Raw genomic sequence first — 20,672 nt, 5'->3', positions numbered from 1 at the left:
CATGTGTAATGGTGGCTTGAATTTACAATCTGCCATGTTTATGACGTTTGCCTTAAAATAAGATGTATTCTGATGTTCATTTTTCTCTCTTTGTACTGCAGCTCTCAGCATGGGTAGGAGGATTTTATAATACTTAACAACTCTCATAATCTCCTTCTCTTTGTGTAGCCCTGTGTGACATGCACCCGATGAGAGCCCTCTTCCTGATTCCTAGGAATCCCCCTCCAAAACTGAAATCCAAAAAATGGTGAGTTATTCACCACCCTGCTTTTTTACTGTCATATCTTTACACTTCACACGTAACTTAAAGAGGCCTTCCTCACGTCACATTTAATTTGTAAAACTTTCAAAACCCTTATGGAAGAAAATATTACTCTTACTGTCTGGCACTGTGCAGCAGAATTCTTCCTGTTCCAGTGTTTTCCCTATCAAATTACATTAAAACATGTCTGTTAAAACTATCAAATAAAATAGCAAACAAGTATCACTGCCTCACTTTAATCAGTGAAAACTTCAGTCGGATATTTATAAAGTTTCCTGTTGTAAATAACTTCTTCAATACTTAGCTTGGTTGATCCAACAAATAATGTGATATGCCAACATCAGGAAATCAGGTTGGAGCAGGAGAGCATATTTACACACACTTTGATATCAACCTTACTTGATGTATTTTAAACCTGGTTACTGCAGAGCATCATTAACCAGGTTAAGTGCTTATAGAAAAAGGTTATGAAAAATTACAAGAAATTGTGTGATTTCTTAAGCAGAGTTATTTTGGGTGCATTTGTTCCTGGCTTCGTCGGAGTAAGGTGTCCCTTACTCAAATTGCAAAGTGTGTAAAGTACTTTGCCCCAGTTCTGAGACAAATATGATTGTGAGCAAGACGAGACATTGGTATTTAAAACTAATTTGTCATGTTCTTTTTCCTACCCTGTTTTTTGGCCCTATTACTTTTCCTTCTTCTCATTAATTCACCCTATTGGTAGATGTTAGTTTATTGTCCAACAGTTTTCAGAATGCAATGGTTTTTCCACAGGTTTTGTATTTCTAATATTACAGATACCGTCTGTCAGTATTGTGTGACTCAAAATGAACAAATTATGCAAATATAAAAACATTAGCAACCAAAGGACACAATATCATTTGAATAGAAGGAATTCAACAAATTATGGTCACCATCTATGAACATCATTGAATGTATACATGTAGTTGTCCACGCATGGTTATTTTAGTGCATTGGAATATGTTTTATGTTGACCTTTGTGTTATTGAGCTCACATTTGAGTTTTAGTTGATCACAACAACTCAAATCTATTCTGTAAGGATTTACTTAATGTCGTGATTGTTTTGTTCAGTGTGGACATGTTGGACATGTGAAAGAGTTTACAGACAGATCTTATATCACTTGAATATTTCTGAGTGTTGTTGATTCTGGGTAATGGAACATCCCAGCTGTTCCATGCCTCCCCACCCTCCCTCTCTCCCTCACTAGTTTATCATCCTCTGACCTCCCCCTCCCTCCCAGGTCCAAGAAATTCATTGACTTTATCGAGGGCTGTCTTGTGAAGACATATACCACTCGACCATCCACAGAACAGCTGCTCAAGCACTCCTTCATCAGGGACCAGCCCACTGAGCGCCAGGTCCGAATTCAGCTCAAAGACCACATTGACCGCACGCGCAAGAAAAGGGGGGAGAAAGGTAGGCAAACGATGTGGAGGTCTAAAAGAGTGTGACCCCGGAAATATTGGGTTTTCCTCAGATAGTGATCCACTGAAGTATATTGTTTGTAGTATGACAAATTATTGTTCCTTATTCTTTATAGAAGAGACAGAGTATGAGTACAGTGGTAGTGATGAAGAGGATGAAAACCGTGGAGATGACCGCGAGTCAAGGTAATTGAAAGTAATCCTCAATGTCTAAGTAGTTCTAATCCCTGACTTGTGTTCTTCTTGTGAGTGACGTTCCCCAAAATCATATAATCATATCCCTAATTTTGTTTGCAGTTCAATCCTCAATGTACCTGGTGAGTCCACCCTGAGGCGGGACTTCCAGCGTTTGCAGGTGGAGAACAAAGAGCGCTCGGAGGCTCACAAGAGGCAGCAGGCCCAACTGGCTGCTCAGCGCCGCGACCCCGAGGAACACAAGAGGCAACTGTTGCATGACAGACAGAAACGCATCGAGGAGCAGAAGGAACAACGCCGCAGACTTGAAGAGGTAATGGGAAGCTAAGGAATCAAGACTCTTTAAAGGAATAGTTTGACGTTAAGAGAAATTTCCCAAGCAACATAAAGGTCAAGTACCTTCCTTGTAATGTGTTGTCTTATCTTCTACCAAACTACTTCCTGTAGCCTAATTGTCTTCCATTTATTAAGGAACCAGTCAGCCTGTCAGTATTCGTTTTATGATCACTTGCTTTGGTAATAAGGGCACAACAACTATGATTTGCTTTGGTTATTAATGTGAGTGTAAGTAATTAGATAATGTAATATCCAAGAATAACATTGTTGGAACAGCTTGGAATGTGGCCTATACACCACATGTAGATCACACCAGTGCGCTTTACACATCAGTCAGGTTGTTTCTGTCCCTAACTCAGTCTCTATGACTAAACCACCAATGAAAAGACTGAACAAAATCACCTTCAGTGTCAACAGTACCTTTTCAGCATCAAGCCCTTTGACATGTGAACAAGAGGAGCAGGAGATCCAGCCACCAACCTTCTGATAAGTCAATGACCCACTCTACTCATGAGCCCCAGCCACCCACAAAGTGACAAACTGTCAGTATCTGGAAAATGTTTGAGAGTTTTTTTGCCATTTGAATGAGAAATTCTTACACTGATACTGTATCAGTGTGGTGCAGCATTTGTAAGGTGATTTGCTGCAGTAAGGTTGTACTCCTTTAATCTACCTACCATGTCCCCCTCCTGTCTTATCTGGCTCTTTTGTTCAACAGTAACGTGCCAACAACAATCAGTGGAGCTCGAGTTGTGTCACTGCCAAGCGGGAAGTTCTCATTTCACCACTAAGATTAAATCTTGTTGTTTCTATGCTTCTTAAAAAAGCAGGTAAAGTGGGCTCCCTTTCACAGACGAAAACTCGTAGTGTGAGGTCTGAATCAAAGCAGCACACTCAGAAGGATGATTAGGATCTAATTGTTGTGTGTCCGTGTGTCTGTGAACAGTGTGTGTGAGAATGACTCACAGCCTCTCATCTGTGCCCTGCACCCTCCCTTAATTTCTTTGATACAACTATTGGCACATACAACAAGGGAGGATTAGCTTTTAAGCAGGTTATCCATCATATATTCTCCTTTGGGAAACATCGCTACTACACTCATTTATCTTCTTCTTGTCCCCCTTCTCTCCCAGCAACAGAGAAAAGAGCGAGAGATGGTGAGGCAGCAAGATAAAGGTCCCCACCGGAGACTCGACGATATGAGACGGGAGGAAGACAGAAGGTTGGCTGAGAGGGAGCAGGTAACCAACCACAGGAGACATGGGGCTGCAACCAGCCAATCAGGGTGAAGTGTGGGTGTGTCCAAGAGCACCACTGCAAGTTGCCCTGGTGGTGAAATTCCACGAGTAGGTTGCCATAGCAGCAAGGGTCTAAATTAGTGTATTTATTCAGAGATGAGTTTTCTGTGGGTGAGCTCTCTGCGTATCTGATGCTCTGTTTCCCGTCTACCCTCAGTTACACAAGAGTCTGGCATCGAAGCACCATCACTGCACAATGCCAAACACAGATTTTATGTTTGTACAAGGTTACTAGTTACTATCATAATATACTGCTTGATATTTTTATAATGATTTGAATCTAGTATTTGATCACAGTTGATGTTCAGCGCCATACATTGATGCATTTTAATGCTGACTTTAATTTTTTAACTGTTTTGAACATACCACTTCCAAACAGGGACGGTTTAGGTTTTTTCATCAAAATTCAGTGATAGAACTGATGATTTTTATCAGTACAACACGTGTTCTGTTGTTTGCTGGATTTATATTACATAACTGTGTCTGCCTCTATCTTCCACCTCCCCCCCTTATCTCTCTCCATCTCAATGCCCATCATTCCTCCCTCTTTACCTTTGCTCAGGAGTTCATCAGACATAAATTAGAAGAAGAGCAACGACAGTTAGAAATCCTTCAGCAGCAGTTGCTTCAGGAGCAGGCACTGCTTATGGTAACTAGTCATCATTTTTTTATTTTGACTGCAAAGAGTTTCCATGCCGTCTTCTGGGTTACATACCTCATAAATAAAGGAGATTTATTGTTCACCACTGAAATATATGTGCAGCGCTTGATTAGAAATATGCTAACAAAGGCACTAACCTAGATTTTTGGCGATGGGATTATGATTGACCTCGTAGTTCCTGGCTAGTTTTTTAAATATCCCTCCTAGGTTACACTTACACATAATTCCTGTTGTATATGCATGGCATGTACTAAGGGTTTGGTAAACACCAGTGCCACCGTAGTAGATTCAGGGGATCAGTGAGGGAATATTGCGACGCAGTGTGGGTGTAATGGCCGTACAGTACACTGGCCCAAAGAAAAAACAAACATTGCAATTGAACATCAATTGGAAAAGGAACAGCTATACAGCCTGAAATGACTCTTTGTCACTTCAACTATGTTTTATTGTTCTTGTCTATATTGAAAACATCATTCAAACATTCACAGTGTGGGTTCGGAAAAGTATTTAAACCTGGTTTATTTCGAGTCAGAAATTACTTCTAAACCTGGAGTCCAATCAATGCAACAAGAATATAGTTCTAATTAAGAGCTTCTCAGGTATTTTGTTTTGTTTTTTATTTCTCTGTTCACACGAAGCATCTGCTGATGAATATCAAGCCTTTCAAGAGATCTGAGAAAACGTAATATCTCGGATGGCTGATTCCCATAAATCTTGCAAAGTAATCTCATAGACTTCAGACATTGATCGGTCCACAGGTAGACTGTCTATAAATGGACATCATTTATTTCTGCAGCTACATTCCCTAGAAGTGGGCGCAAAGCTAAAATGACTCAGAAAGAAGAAAGATGAGCAGCATAAATAAGTAGCCCAGACCAACATCTGAATGCTTAAAGGAATCATTGGAGCTCATTATCAGCAATAAGACTATCCCAATACTGCATAAAACTACTAGGACAATGTTTTGTGGACTGATGAAACTAAGGTTGAAATGTTTGGGAAGGAAATACAGCACTATGATTGACGTAAAGAGGAAACTGCATAGCTACATGAATGCATCGTGCCGGAGGTGAAGTACAGTGGAGTTAGCATGATTATTGTTTACCAAGCTATCCTAATGTCTGCTATCTTAAGCTCAGTAGAAGTTTGGTGATGCAGTAGGCCGATTACCACAAACACGGAAATATATCTAATACAGAAATACAACACACACAATGAAATCCACGTATTGCAATGGCACTGTTTCTGCCCAGAGCTTGACCCAGTAGAGATACTGTGAAATAACCTCCAGGCAGCGGTTCACACTAAACATCCTAAGAATGTGACTGAGTTAAAACAGGGTCCAAAGTTCCTCCTGAATAGTGTGCAGGTCTGACCTGCAGCTACTCACTGGAAACTGCAAAAATAGGTTTGATCAGTTATCGATACCAAGGGCTCGCTTTCTTTTTCCACCAACACTGTGAATGTTTAATGAGTGTGTTCAATAAAGAAGATTATCATTTTTGGGAGCCATTAGCTTACATTGTTTTTGTCTGTACTTGTGACTTACATGAGATTAGTTCACATTTTATAACGAAATAAAGCTGAAAACCAGGTCATTCCAAATGGTTCATATGCTACTTCTTACCACTGTAAAGCAGACAGAAGTGGATAAATGGAATTAAACCACCTCAATAAATCCAAAGAAATTTAACAAAAAAAGGCAGCTTATATTATTTCCTACTAAAAATCTTTGCTCTTGGTCGGTAATTAATTTTCGTTAGATACTTTTTAAGATATAAGGCCACCATGAGAGGATTGTTGAAGGCATAGGCAGTAACATCTGAGTTCAACAAGTGGCTTTGCAGTTGGCTCTTCACAAAAGAAAATTGTTTCCTATTCTTGCCTTGGGCTCCTCTACGCATTATTATTTTTCAGAAAGGAATATCAAAAATCTAATATGTTGCATGAAAATATATGCATATAATCACTGGCCTCAAGAAAAAATGAGAATCCAAATTATTTTGCAGCCGTGAAGGCCTCATCTTGAAAAGAAATTAAATATGTCAGTGATACAAAGTATGAGCTATGTTAAGTTCACAATGGCAGCAGATGTTTCTTTGCCTCACATGTTCAAGGGATGTACTATAGTGCCTTCATTGTAATTCTATAATCCCCCTCCCACTCAAGGAGGCACCTGGGTGAGGCATCCTCATCTGGCACCAAACTAGATTTTCTCATTGACATGTAAAATCTAGTTCTTTGTGGCCCGCAGTGATGTGCAATTTAAGAACGAATGGAGAAAAATTACAATGTTTTTAATTTAGTGGGAAAGTTTTTTCAGACATTCATGTAATTCAGTAGCATTTACAACGTGAGAATGTAATGAATTTCAGCCTATGATTTAGTGACTCTTGTTTGAATCTTTTTTCATTTTTCTTTCCTTCTTGTTTCCTTAAGAACACAGTGGCAATCAAAAGGTTTGGAGACCAGCACCTGTTACTCACAATGAAATACCAATAAATCAACTGACTCATGTTGTCTGTTTAATATACAGCTCAAAAATGCAGAGTTACACTCTCAATCAATATAGTTTTATTGTGGGCTGGTGGTAATTTATGAGTTTAATAGAAATAGTAAAGTACAAATTTAGAGAGTCTGCCCCAAATACTTTCTGTCTCGTGAGAGGGGATCAGTGGTGGTCAGTAAATATTCACATCTCTGCCTGGAGTTGAAGTGGAAGGAGACTTCCTGTTTGCAGATGCGATGGTTTAGTTTGTCTCACCACTCTGTTGTGTCCAGTCTGAGGTGAGCAACACCTTGACTGCAGTGTGTTTCTTTGCTCAGGAGTATAAGCGTAAGCAGCTGGAGGAGCAGCGTCAGTCAGAGCGTCTCCAGAGGCAGCTGCAGCAGGAGCATGCCTACCTGGTGTCTCTGCAACAACAGCAGCAAGAAAAGAAGCCCCAGCTCTACCACTACAACAAAAACCTGGAGTCCAACAACAAACCCACTTGGGCTCGTGAGGTAGAAATTATTTCTACATTCCCAGCACCACCCAACAGGGTCAAACTGCTGTAGACAGACCTGCAGGGAAAGTGTTTTACTGTTGTCCACATTTCAGGTGGAGGAGAGAAGTAAACTCAACAGACAGGGCTCTCCAAAAATCTGCACCACTGTGTCTGACACTGCCATCCAGTCACGCTCTGACTCTATCAGCCAGTCAGGAGTGGTCCAGTCTGCTCAGACTCCACCGATGCAGAGGCCTGTTGAACCCCAAGGAGGACAGGGCAAGGTGGGTGTTTAGAGCTGAATTGATGAAAACCTCTTAACACCTTTTTATGCCCCTTAATTCTCTGCTGCTTTACCTCTCCCAGTCTATGCAACCTTATTTACGCCTTCTCTTTCTTCTTTTCCCTCTCCTCCCATCATTTGGCTCCTCCCGGTTAATATAAAAATCACCTTGGAATACAAACCACCTTGCGCATTTCTCCACTTTGGCCTGCTTCTCCAACTGTCTTGTGCGCTCTTTCTTCTGCTTGGCTGCTCTTCCCACCCGGTGTGCTGCTGCTCCTCTCCTCTGCAGTTCCAGATGGCTCACTTGGTTCCTCTGAAGCCTTATGCTGCCCCTGTTCCTCGCTCCCAGTCCCTCTGCGACCAACCTACTAAGACCATGTCCGCCTTCCCCACCCAGGATCCCTCACTCACCCCCAGCCCCCGCCCCATCCACTCTAGAGAGTTGGTGCGTCAAAACTCTGACCCCACTTCTGAAACCCCCGTGCCACAGGCACACCAAATCAGAGAGGATCGTGGGCCCTGGATCCGCCTGCCAGATGTGGAACTCCCGCCCAAGGTAAGAACTCAAGGCTGGTTTTCAGCAGAAGGTGTGCAAAAATTCCACCTCCACAAACTGCACCAACATTAGTAATAAACGTGATTTGCTTGACACATCTAACAGCTTCACCCTCCACTTCTTTGACCTGCATTTTGTTTGGTTTTATTTACACCCCGTACTAACATGCTCACATCCAGGGGGAAAAACTTTGACCTGTGTAGGATTAAATTCAAGTGAATACCTTCAAAGGTGCTTTATGTAATTCAAATGGTCTATCTGACATCAGGCGATCAGCAAGGCAAAAAAAATAAAATAAATACGACCGTTGGTCAATTTCTAATGTTAACTGTCTTTACAAAATCATGGAAAAAGTAATGTTGCTGTCTTCAGGTTCCCCAAAGGACAGCGTCTATTGCCACAGCTCTCAACACCAACCTCACCTCTGGCATAAGGCATCCAGTAAGAGCCAGGTAACTGAAAACTGTTTCATTAGTGTCCACTTAATGCCGACAGGTTTTAATAATGACTTGACTTAAGTGATGTGTATCCTGAATATATCCTCATGGCAGCAATCCAGATCTTAGCCGCAATGATCGCTGGGAGAGAGGAGACAGTATGAGCATCATATCCAATCTGCCCCAGACTGGCTCTCTTGAGAGGCATCGCATTCTCAGTGAGTCCCTGCCTCCCCAGTGCTATTTCTCCGCAGACTGTCTTTGCAGTAATCCTGATTTCAGAAATGTAACTACACCGTACAACACTGTGATTTCAGGTTCCTCCAAAATGGAATCGCCCATGCTCTTGCACGATAGCCGCCATAAGCCAGGGGAGTCCCGCACCTCCTCCCGCCCCGGGCGTCCTGCTGTAGGTGTTCAGAAAGACATTATATTAGCTATCTACTATTCACTTCTTATAATGGGTGCATGCACTACATAATACTGCTAATAAGCGGCTATTAAAAAACACTAACTCACTGTACATATGCTCTATTCTATTTCCAACTGTGCATAATGCACCTGTTCTGCTGATTTTCTTATAGTGTATTAACTAAAATTACCTTTTACTTTACTCAACACTTTTACTCTTTCCCTTCATGTTTCTCCTCTTTTCAAATCTTTGTTTACTTCGCCTCAATTGTACAGAGCTACAAGAGAGCTATAGGGGAGGTTAGTATCAAAGTCTTTATGTGTTCAGTTTTTATCGGCATTCATTTGCTCTGGTACATATTCACGTTCATCTTTATTTAATCAGTTAATCATGTTGTCATTATTTAATTTTATTATGCTTGGTATGTGGGCATCCTTCATTCTGCAAAGACCTTGAAACCATGGCTCAATATCATCCCAATATCAATATATTCATTCAGAGTCTTGACCATAGACTGTAAATAATGATGAACAACATGACTGCTCCCCGGAAGTGAAGCCAAATCAACTTGATCACTCCCTTGTGTCTGGCCGCAGTAAAGTTCATAAGCCCCACCTGTTGGTGGACAGGACGTAGCCCCAACAGAGAGTGAAAGTACATGTTAAATATTTTTTTGAAGTGTTAATTTTCCTGTAACTAACAGGAGTTAAAAGTCATGATTCACAGATGATACTGAAGCATGTGTGTCAGCAGGACATTGATTCCACACTTTCACACCACGATCACTAAAGCACAGATTTTAGATCCACACAAGATGGCGGCGCCTTTGTCAGGGATATTTCAGCTTCATTTTTGTCCAACGGGTGGAAGGAAGTTGAGACTTGTAGTCTATCTTTCTCTACAGTCTATGGTTTGGACTTACATTGTGACTGTTTCTGAACCCATCCTCCTGATAACACCTCACCTTCAGTGTCAGGATCGTTTTCATTAAAATAAGTAGTGCATATATTACTGTTGCATTATTTGCTTTTTTCTTAAGTAGCTGCAGTTATTTCAGGAAGATTTTCTGAATGCATTCATTAAGTAAACTGTGGTGGACTGCATATGTGTGCAGGACCATGGTCTTTTTGCCAAGGAGCGAGCTGAGGAGCAGCCAAGGCCACCAGTCAAGGCCAACGACTACTCCTCGTCCTCTGAGAGCAGCGAGAGCAGTGAGGAGAGTGAGAGTGGCGAGGGACCAGAGGAGGAAGAAAGCCCCACCGATCGGTAACAACACAAATACTTCAGAGAGTAGTTTCTATTTATCGACTTTATTCTCAAATGAAGAATTCAATACTTCCTGTGATTGTGATATTGTGTTACTCTCCTTTCACTCTTTCTCATCATCAAACTGTGCCTCTTGATCTCAGTCACAGGGATGAAGACACCGATTCAGTCAACACAATGGTGGTTCATGAAATCGAAGGCGAGGGGGGAGATGGAGAGCAAGCTGGTGGCTATGGGGATCAGACCATGCTGGTGCAGAGGGTGAGTCATCTGTATATGTAAGGATGCTTAACATGCATCGTGACTTTGTATAAATTCAACACATTACAGTTCAAAGAATATTACAAAGCAACAACACTAGGCCAGTGGGTTGTTTAATGTACTTGAGCCACCACTGTGATGAAATGAATCAGAGAGGAGGCAGAGGTGCATAATGCTACTGTATATAACACATATAATCCTGTGCACAGGAGAGCCAACAAAGAACAGTCCAATTGTTATGTGTTTTTGTTTGCGTTTTCTTCTTGTCTTAAAATAAAGCAAAGCATTTTTAGTTTTTTAAAGGAACAGACTGATGAAATGTATCTGTTGCATCTCATCCACGGGTTGGGGCTCCTGTCAGTGTTTGATACCTCTCTGTCAGTGAATGTGTGTTTTTCGGGGCTACGCTAACTTTAGCATCATACTCAGCTGGCCTGTATGGAGGCTAGCAGCTTTTTAGCCTGGCTAAAACCATTAGCATAACCGTGTATAGCACATACACTGTATAAAAAGTGAGGCGCAAACACTCTTTAACTTTAAATACAACTATAAATTGCTTTCACATTTTGTATTATCTGAATGTTTATAATAAGCAGATTTATATTGTATGGTCTCATCATACAGCATCAGCTAGTTTAGAAACTAGAGAAACAAAAAGCAGTACATCTTTTTGTTGAGCTTGACTTGTTTGCATCCGGTTAGCCTAGATCCAAGTCTTTGGTTGTTGTTATTTATTTGTTGTGTTTTTTTTACATAAAAAAAGACCCCAGAGAAGCGGAGCCATAATGGATACACTAACTTGCCTGATGTGGTGCAGCCCTCCCACTCCCCCACTGAAACAGCCACTCACTCTTCCCCTGGGAAAGACTCTGTTTATGACGTAAGTTCTACTGACCCTAAGTATGTCAGTCCTAAATGCCTGCTTTATGTTTATGTTCTCAGTCTGCTTTTATTCCAGCCATGAAGTCAACTCATTACACTTCGAATTTCTTTTTCGTAGACTGTCATTAATAATGTAGATTTTTAAAACTATTGTTTCAATGCGACATGGCAACATAAAATAATACAGAAATGTGTTTTTTTACCAATTTGTCTGACAAACTGATCTCCTCAGACATGATACTGATTTAAACAACTCATAATATCTTCTCTGCTTCTCCAGTATCAATCCAGAGGTTTAGTTAAAGCATCTGGCAAGTCCTCCTTCACCACCTTTGTGGATCTGGGCATGTACCATTCACCAGGAGGAGCAGGGGATAACATGTCTATCACCGGTGAGTCAGAAGCTTTTCAATCTTCAAGCAACGTCAGCTTTGAGTTTTTTTTTTTTTTTTTTATTAATAAATAATGACAATAATGTTATAAAATGATTATAAAATTGTAATTTGAAAGAATGAAAAATGAGAGATTTGTTTCTAGTTCCTCGTACCAGGTTACCTTGGCTTGTCTTTTCCTTCAAAAATTTATGAATTTCCTTTGCTCAATGTTCAGGCTCCAGGTTTGAGCAGCTGAAAATGGAGGTGAGAAAAGGATCCATGGTGAATGTCAATCCCACCAACACACGTCCCCCCAATGACACACCTGAGATCCGCAAGTACAAGAAGAGATTCAACGCTGAGATCCTGTGTGCCGCACTTTGGGGTGAGAGCAGACTCGATAGTGGATTGTGAATGCAAAACACAGAGATTGTATACCTAACTATACTCACTTAACTGATTTCATTATCAGTGCAGTCTTCACTTTTTGACCGTTTGAACTTATATATATTTGTATTTTCTAGTTGTTTTTCTAGTTGTGTTTTTATGTGATAAACATCTTCAAGTATGCTTTAAGATACAGCAGTTAATGGGTTATGTCACACACAGTTACATAATGTATACATTTTTCTGAGTTTTCTATTACACCTCAAACAAAATTGTATATTATGGTGGTTTAGTTGCTGCAGATTATATGGAAATGATGATGATTTTACATTATCATAAGCATTTACTATAAATAACTAGAATGGCATTTAGTAGAGCACATACCTCTGCCAAGACCCAACAGTCCCCCAAGCTGCACTAGACTGCACACACTTATAGATATCAGTTCCCTCAGTTGGCCTCGGAGATGTATGAATTATTCCCTTGGAAATAAGTGAAAATGTTAAAGGTAGTGAAGACAAATTTTGGGATCTGGGTTATTTCTTGGCCCTTCCACCAAACAAACAACCATAAGAATGGAGGAAAAGCAGAGGTAAAAACAAGAGTCACAACACAGAGATACTACAAAGTTATTTTTAGCTGTGGCTAGAGGAAAGCCAACGATTAGAATAATCTTGTGCTAAATGAAAATGTCTGTATTTGTGTTCCCAGGTGTGAACCTATTGGTGGGCACAGAGAACGGTTTGAAGCTGCTGGACCGTAGTGGTCAGGGCAAGGTTTACCCCCTCATCAACTCCCGCAGGTTCCAGCAGATGGACGTCCTGGAGGGCCTCAACCTGCTCATCACTATATCAGGTCATTACTGCTGATCCTCGCCAGCCTGCTCTCACTACAGACAGTTGAAGCTTTCTGTGCTTTTGGCAACAAGACCACTGGCTATAATGGGATGCCAAATACTCTAGCCAAATTGTGAAAATGTCGTCAGATTGATTTATTATTAAATTCTTTCAGAATTAATGGAAAGCTGTTTTGGATTAAGCAGTGTAGTGCTTTGACATTGCTGACAAAAGCTAAAGTTACAATATTTATCAGAATATCAAGGAAAATCTATCAAAAGATCCAATATGAATGTTTTTTAGTAATCATAACTAAAATGATATATTTTGATGATTATTGATGTTTTCAGCAGAAATTTACTTAAGAAAACATGCAGTAGTAGTATTTAAAAAAAACTGTATTAAAACTTTAATGCAGTGTTTAAAACTCAGAATTTATACCATAGTTTTATCAAATGTGTAAAAACATGTTAGTAATTCAGTCATACTTTGCATATGAAGGCAAGAAAAACAAGGTGCGTGTCTATTACCTGGCCTGGCTGAGGAATAAGATCCTCCACAACGACCCTGAGGTGGAGAAAAAGCAAGGCTGGACTACTGTGGGCGAGATGGAGGGCTGCGTGCACTACAAAGTGGGTGAGTGACAGATGATCGGTTGTTTATCGCTGCTGTCTCTTCTGCTTCAGGCAAACGCTCACAAATGCATTTGGCACAGTGAATAATTGATTACAAGTATTTGATATCACATGGCCTTGTGGCTGTCCTATCTAGTGAAATACGAGAGGATAAAGTTCCTGGTGATCGCTCTGAAGAACGCTGTGGAAGTGTATGCTTGGGCGCCCAAACCTTATCACAAATTCATGGCCTTCAAGGTAAGTCTCCTCTTTCTTTTGAGCTGGATTAGTTATGCGACATCGGTCAACCAGGAGAGCAGTCAAGTTAATTATGTTCCCTCACTCACTTTCTGCCCTCTTCTGACCAGTCTAACCTTTTAATCAGTCTTTCGCAGACCTCCCACACAGGCCTGTCCTGGTTGACCTAACAGTGGAAGAGGGTCAAAGGTTGAAGGTCATCTATGGCTCATGTGCTGGTTTCCATGCAATTGACGTGGACTCTGGAAACAACTATGACATTTACATCCCTGTGCATGTAAGTTGTGGTCATTTGTCAGAGAGCTGGGGTTTTTTGTGTTGTTTTTTTTTTTTTTGGGCAGATGTGAAACCAACAGGTGCTCAACTCTTCTATTTTAATCCCACACAGATTCAGAGCCACGTGTTACCACACGCAATTGTGTTCCTGCCCAGCTCAGATGGCATGGAGATGCTGCTTTGCTACGAGGACGAGGGCGTCTATGTCAACACCTACGGACGCATCATCAAGGACGTGGTCCTGCAATGGGGCGAGATGCCCACATCTGTTGGTAATGGTCAAATCCAAAAACAATCTCACATGGACGTCACATGAAAGCTAAAGTATCCTCTGTTTGAACTGTAATAAATTTGCTTCATACTAATATGACACTTTTCCTCGGCAGCTCATATCTGCTCCAATCAGATCATGGGCTGGGGAGAAAAGGCCATAGAGATCCGCTCAGTGGAGACTGGACACCTGGATGGTGTGTTCATGCACAAAAGAGCTCAGAGGCTGAAGTTCCTTTGTGAGAGAAATGACAAGGTGAGAGATGAAAGCTCTTACAGCCCAAGGTCTCTAAAAGCAGCTCAAAAAGACCTTGCTCACATACATGTTTTCTATGACCCTCCCTCCCCTCAGGTCTTCTTTGCATCAGTGCGATCTGGAGGCAGCAGCCAGGTGTACTTCATGACCTTGAACAGGAACTGCATCATGAACTGGTGAAGGAAGTTCCGCTCTGGTCAGTGCGTGGAACCGCTAGGGTTCGAAGAACGAAGTGCATCCGAAATTCTCGAAAACGCATGCACACAATTGTGAACACATCTCTCGCTTTCTCTCCAGCTCGCTATCACCCATGCAGTCTTTCACCAAAGACACACATAGACAAACACACACACACAAACACAAATAATATCTAAATTCATTCCAGCCTACACTATTTAAGATACAGTTTCTACTGAGGCCCCCTGATAACATTCTCTGCAGAATCATCATGAAAAGTCACTGATGAGCTGCAGATGTTAACACCACCTATTGATTTGTACTGTATATACTCTCGTCTTGATCTGTTTTACTTGGTGGACCTGTGTTCAGTCGTATCTATTTAGTTCCATATCGTGAAGTATGTTTAAAAACACATTCCGTGATGGTTCTACCGTAAATTTTGAGGAAGGCATTATTTACCTATACTGAATGTTGAAATGAAGCTGTAAATAGATAGCACCTGACACTTAGATCTGAATCATTTGCAGGCATCTTTTGCTCAAATAATAAAATGGTGGAGCTTCCCTCTGCAGTGGCCTGTGGACCCCCCTGTTGTTTTGGGGGGTTTACAACTTCAAGAAGGCCTAAAGGAAGGATTTAATACAAAAAATATTATGAAGGCACATAAAAGTCAGGATGAAGTAGCGCTCTCTATCATAGACAGTATCCTGAAGTCCTGCTCCTTCACTTTTTGTTTGGCCTGAATGGCAAATAATGTTGCAGCTCTTGATCACAGCTTGAATGCCTCAATAGCAAATTTAATTTCTCTTTTAAAATAAATAAATAATAATTAAAAAAACAATCAAATCTCAAAAATGCTCTGTCGTCAGAATTTGTGCTGCAAAACCTCCAGCTTTGCCTTTATTTCTCTGGTTTAGATGAAACCATTAATTATTTGACTCATCTGGCTTGTATCTAAACCTTTTTTCTTTTTTGTAGATTTACAAAATACAACAAATTTGATATTTATATGTAGTGGTTATGTATTGGTATTAGCCTACTGGTATTCTTAATTTTACTGTAATTATATTGCCATTATATTGCAATATATTCTATTCTTGTGGAGTCTTTGTTTGAGGAGGAGAGTTTGTGTGTTCTGGCTTGTGTCGTTCTGCGAGTACGGTGACAACTTTTGGGACGTTAGCCACAAAAGTAAGAAGTTGGAGAAACATGGAAGCAGAGTGCCACTGAGATTATAGTGATGAAGGGAGGTTGTTTTCAGGGGCCTGTCGCCCTCTTACCACACTGATCTACTCTACTGTATTATATTTCAGTTCTTAGACTTTTTTTTTTGTGTGTGAGAAGTGTTTGTCCAGGGGATGGTGTTGGAACAGCTCATAGTGCAAAACAGTTCTTATTTGTGGTGGGCCAGTAGAAAGATTTAATGTTAAGATCTGCACCACCACAGAGGTTTCCATCTCATCAGGCGCTTTGGCTAGCACACATGAAACTTACTATTTTTCATATTTATAGATTCTGCCAAAGTTCACAGCATATTCAGAAACAGAGGGTATGAACCAAGGCCAAAGGCAATAGAGTTTGAATTGGCATCTAGATATTTGAGAAGAGACTTTTCCTACAGATCAATAAACATTGTTTTCCTTTCAACATATAGATCCAAAGAGTCAGCTGGCTTTCCACAAATATTATGGTATCATGGTTTATTAGCTGCTTGTAATTTCTTATAGATCTTTACTCTGTGTTTGTTAGTAGTGCATAGGTTCCCCCACCATGTTTAGGGGAGTTAACTCTGCTTTGTTTAGGCAGCTGCACGAGGGAGGTACCATGTTCTCATACACCGGGTAGAAGTATGCGGCAGCCGTATCAGGAAGTAGCCTGGTGGAATTCTGTCGGCAGGGAGTAGGTCAACACATGAAGAAAAGCTTTTTTTGTTCAGGGATTTGTGATACCACAGCATATGAACACATGGACATCTGCCTAATTCGAGGCTTCTCTTTTTTCTATCTTCATTCTAGAGCACAATTTGAGAGCAAGCATTATTGATTCCACTTTCAGATTTTGTAATGCTCAAAACCCTGCACTCACACTCAAATAGCCCCTTCTTAGATTTGCTCTGCTTGTGCTCTGCTTGTGCTCGAACCGTGCACTTGCACTCAAATTGTGTTGCTCGGACAGATTTCATGCACTTTTTGTGCATCAAATCCTTCAAAATTCCTCAATCAAAAGAGTTGACGAATTATAATAGTCCCTTCCTCGTTTTGGGTGCTTTAGCTTCACTTCTTTGAGAGTCCAGTACCTGTTGTAACTTTAACCGGGTTCATACACTCCCATCCTCCTCAGCCTTATTATCACACCGGCTTCCTGTCTGTTTGCCTGACAGGAAAACGACACCTTCAATTGTTACGACTATACCTGGCATTTTATTGGTTTAAAAATTTTGACAGACTTCCAAGCTGAGAGAAAAAGGCTGAATGCAGGAAATATCTGAATTAAGCTCACAATCTGAGCACAAACAGGGGCCATTTGAGTGTGAGTGCAGGATTATGAGTGTAAGCATAAACAAATCTGAACATCAAATTACTCAGACCACATTCTTGAATAAAGACAGGAAAAATAAAAAAACATCTTATTTGTTGATGTTGACAAATGCGACTGTTTCGTGAATATGCCAGTACTAGAAGTTTATGGATGTTACGAAATTAATCTTGGATATTGATAAAAGTCTTCTTAAAGTCACACTTTAAGCTAAGAAGATATATATTTTATGTGGTTGAAAAGAAAACTATTCAGAAAGATTTCAGGGCAAAGAGTGTCTAATCAGATTATATAAATAGATGGTTAATTTTATGGTGTGATTATAACAAATAAAAGCATAGAAAGCACTTTCACATCAGTAAACCTACATTTACAAATATATCTGGAGCACATACTTTGATGTGCAGATCAAAGCCATTGAAATAGAGTATATCACTGTATCAAAGTTGTTTTCCCCTTTAGCAAATACGTTTTTATTCTTAAACATGTTAAGTGCCATGACCTACATTTCAAACTTCTATGACAATTTAGACAGACCTCTGGCACTCATTCTTTTTTTTTATTGTTCAATCATTATTATTTTATTGTTCAGTCTGCCATGTTTACAGTTTAAGCAGTGCCTTGGAGTGGGGAAGGCGTGAAGTTTTAGGATGGGTTTGTGAGCCACATCCCACCCACCTACACTTGTCTCTAACTTGAAATCACGTGAAGAAGAGGCACAGCTATTTTTGCTGCCTCATTTACGACAAACATCCTGTGCCAGTTAAGTGCACTTACGTGAAATCCGGAAGAGATCTTTTTTGACACTAAAATGAAACGATCAGTGACAAAGAAGTTAACGTGTGTCCAGTGCAACATGCAGAGGCTCTACACGCAGTGGGAGCCAGTATAGAGAAAAGCCATACGTGTGAATCGTGTTTTGTAGAAGACAACTTAGTACTTGTGCACAGATGAAAGGAAACTGTGTGTGATGTCTGCTCAGAAAGCGTAGGTTCTCGCAGCAAGGATGAGGTCAGCGCTTCTTACTTTAATGATGTTAATTGTTCAATCTTGTAGTGGGGGAAAGTAGCTTGATTCTAATAAGTCTATTTTATAAAATGTGTAAATTAGTCTATATTGAAAAATAAAAGTGAATGTACATCTATAAGACAGATTTGTATTTGTATAGAAATGTGTACCGCTCTAGTAATCAAAGCACAATGTATTTAAGGTAGAGAGATCAATAAGAGAGATGGAAGGTCACTCAGCGCTCGTCGGTCGTTAGAGTGAAGCGAGTCGTCTGCTGAAAAAGATGCGTGTCTATGGACAAACTTGGGGTTAGCAGAGTTATTCAGACAGATTCTGGTGATCAGAAGAGTCTATGGTGACTCATAGATTGGTGATGGACTTTTGGTGTAAATTGCCTGTGTGAGGTTGACAGGCTGTTAATATGTTCAGGGGATCATCAGTGGTGACATCAGTGAGAGCGAAACGGTTTTGTTATGAGGTTATCTGCTCTTGGCTTCTGGATTTTATCCAGAAAGTAAATAACAGATGTATCAGTCAATCACTATTACAGACCAAGACACTGGTCTTTTTTTTTGTTTCTTTATGACATTTTTTTTCAAAATGACATTCAGTTGACGTGTTGCCCCAAAAAAATGTAAACATATATAGCTCCCTGTCTTTAATATTAATTCCAATAAAATGCACAGACATTGATTTATTTTGAAGCATTGATTTCTTGATCGCTTCCATTAATCACTGGTCACAGACCTCACAGACATATTCCTTGTTCCCAAAGAATATCAATAGTATTTCTAACTTGGCTGTGGTCCACATGCTCAGTGTGGGTCATTAAACTTTATTTGCATCTAAAAACGATGAATAAAATAGTTAAAGTTCACAGATTTAAGCTGCTAAATATGTTATTGCTCAATTTAAATCGAACAAGAATATACACTACATTTAAAAGAAGGAATACATTTGAAAACAATTGCACCTTATTGTATTTGTTGAGTGTTTTTCTAGATGGCAATTGAAGTGAATTGTTGGACTCAAGAAAAACATGACAGGCAGGTTGGCATCATTTTATTTTTCACCAATAAAAACAATCATCTCAAATCGGTAACTAATGCTTCGAAGATTTGTGTCAGAGATATAACAGTATGTGAATCGTTTGACTTAAGAAGGCGCTTCTGAATATTACGCTTGTCTAATTTTCTGCAGCAGAAATGAAAAACACAGAAGACTGGATCTGATTGTCTAATTCTGTAGAAGCACCTTAAGGTGTGAAAAGTGCTTTTTTTTCATTTTGTGCCAAGAGCCATTAAAAGAAGAAGATTTGCAGCACGAGTCACATGATTTTTTTTAATCACGTGACTCTTCTTTAAACGGCCGAGATGCACAAACATTTGTCCTCCGAAAGTAAGAGGCATCACCGAGGTGGAGGTGGAGCACTGAAGGTGTAGATGACTTTTCTCTTTTCTAAGCAATACAAGCATTTGAACAAATCAAAACCATGACAGTGTATCTCAGTGTGACGTGCAGGAGCCGACCCTCCGGTGGCAGACTGACTGTCGGCTGGTTTCTGTCTCGCTTGTTACAGGAATAATCTGTTCTTTACTTTTGTTTGTAATCGCAAGAAACGACTGCTTCTCTCCTGATGGTCGAGCTGTTGGGATGCTTGCTCTTGTTTTGCTGTTGTGAAATCCCAGAAACTGCCTTCATGAACTTAACGCATCGATAAATGGATGATCGCTAATATTCGTAATGAGGCATAGCTTGTGTTTCTTATCCATAACGTATGTGTGGATTAGCAGCTGTAGCTGGGAGTGAGGCAGATCGAACTCGTAAGTGTCGTGGATCTTTGGACAGAACTACAATATCTATTCTTCTTTTTCCAATAATTTTTTTTTTTTTTTTAAAGACCGTAAACATCTTTGCAATGTTTTAGTGTGTGTGCGCGCGTCTGTGTTACTTGTGACAGGTTAACTCCCGATTGTATTTCCTAGACTGATAAACTTCAAACTTTCAAAAGGATTGTGTTGAATGAATTCATGTCTTAATACAGAATTGTTTGAAAAATAAAATACATTGATCTCATGTTTGTCACTGTTATTCTTTCACATCATTTGAAGTGTGTTTCTTATGATTATTATTATTATGACAGAGGAAATCCATGAAAACAATTAACACGCTGTGGAACGTGATGAAAGTTTGTTCAGAGTTCAGCCACATGATGGTGCTATCATCTTTTCCTGAAGCCATGCCCATGTTAGACGTATGACACCACTGCTTTTCTTAATGTGACACTTTACATTGACTCTACTTGGGGAACAGTTAAATTTACAAATCTGTGTCTACCTTATTTATACAATTAGCTCAATAAATGATAAAGAATAAATATCTATGGATCAAG

At 40.1% G+C, this 20,672-nt stretch overlaps 1 protein-coding gene across 7 annotated transcripts in view; it reads left to right on the top strand.

Annotated features, from left to right (window-relative positions):
• The window catches only part of mink1 (misshapen-like kinase 1), a 30,435-nt gene extending 10,079 nt beyond the window's left edge, over nucleotides 1-20,356 (top strand). Inside the window, exons 8-31 of one of the 7 annotated variants that reach the window (XM_061085833.1) lie at nucleotides 169-247; nucleotides 1,526-1,701; nucleotides 1,826-1,895; nucleotides 2,007-2,217; nucleotides 3,374-3,481; nucleotides 4,101-4,187; nucleotides 7,026-7,202; nucleotides 7,300-7,470; nucleotides 7,870-8,028; nucleotides 8,401-8,480; nucleotides 8,580-8,683; nucleotides 8,783-8,874; nucleotides 9,992-10,143; nucleotides 10,287-10,404; nucleotides 11,168-11,284; nucleotides 11,567-11,678; nucleotides 11,896-12,045; nucleotides 12,759-12,902; nucleotides 13,385-13,519; nucleotides 13,655-13,755; nucleotides 13,883-14,032; nucleotides 14,144-14,303; nucleotides 14,418-14,557; nucleotides 14,654-20,356. In XM_061085833.1, coding sequence (XP_060941816.1) covers nucleotides 169-247; nucleotides 1,526-1,701; nucleotides 1,826-1,895; nucleotides 2,007-2,217; nucleotides 3,374-3,481; nucleotides 4,101-4,187; nucleotides 7,026-7,202; nucleotides 7,300-7,470; nucleotides 7,870-8,028; nucleotides 8,401-8,480; nucleotides 8,580-8,683; nucleotides 8,783-8,874; nucleotides 9,992-10,143; nucleotides 10,287-10,404; nucleotides 11,168-11,284; nucleotides 11,567-11,678; nucleotides 11,896-12,045; nucleotides 12,759-12,902; nucleotides 13,385-13,519; nucleotides 13,655-13,755; nucleotides 13,883-14,032; nucleotides 14,144-14,303; nucleotides 14,418-14,557; nucleotides 14,654-14,737 — 3,077 coding nt within the window. In that variant the 3' untranslated portion in view covers nucleotides 14,738-20,356. Of the gene's footprint in view, nucleotides 1-168; nucleotides 248-1,525; nucleotides 1,702-1,825; nucleotides 1,896-2,006; nucleotides 2,218-3,373; nucleotides 3,482-4,100; nucleotides 4,188-7,025; nucleotides 7,203-7,299; nucleotides 7,471-7,869; nucleotides 8,029-8,400; nucleotides 8,481-8,579; nucleotides 8,684-8,782; nucleotides 8,875-9,991; nucleotides 10,144-10,286; nucleotides 10,405-11,167; nucleotides 11,285-11,566; nucleotides 11,679-11,895; nucleotides 12,046-12,758; nucleotides 12,903-13,384; nucleotides 13,520-13,654; nucleotides 13,756-13,882; nucleotides 14,304-14,417; nucleotides 14,558-14,653 lie in introns of all 7 variants that reach the window. The other 6 variants (XM_061085830.1, XM_061085832.1, XM_061085829.1 and 3 more) reach the window with 6 other exon arrangements.
• The last annotated feature ends 316 nt before the right edge of the window (nucleotides 20,357-20,672 follow it).

The sequence above is a fragment of the Limanda limanda genome, chromosome 14 (genome assembly GCF_963576545.1).
Source record: "Limanda limanda chromosome 14, fLimLim1.1, whole genome shotgun sequence".
NCBI classification, from domain to species: Eukaryota; Metazoa; Chordata; class Actinopteri; order Pleuronectiformes; family Pleuronectidae; genus Limanda; species Limanda limanda.
This window is presented reverse-complemented; position numbering and strand designations above follow the sequence as displayed.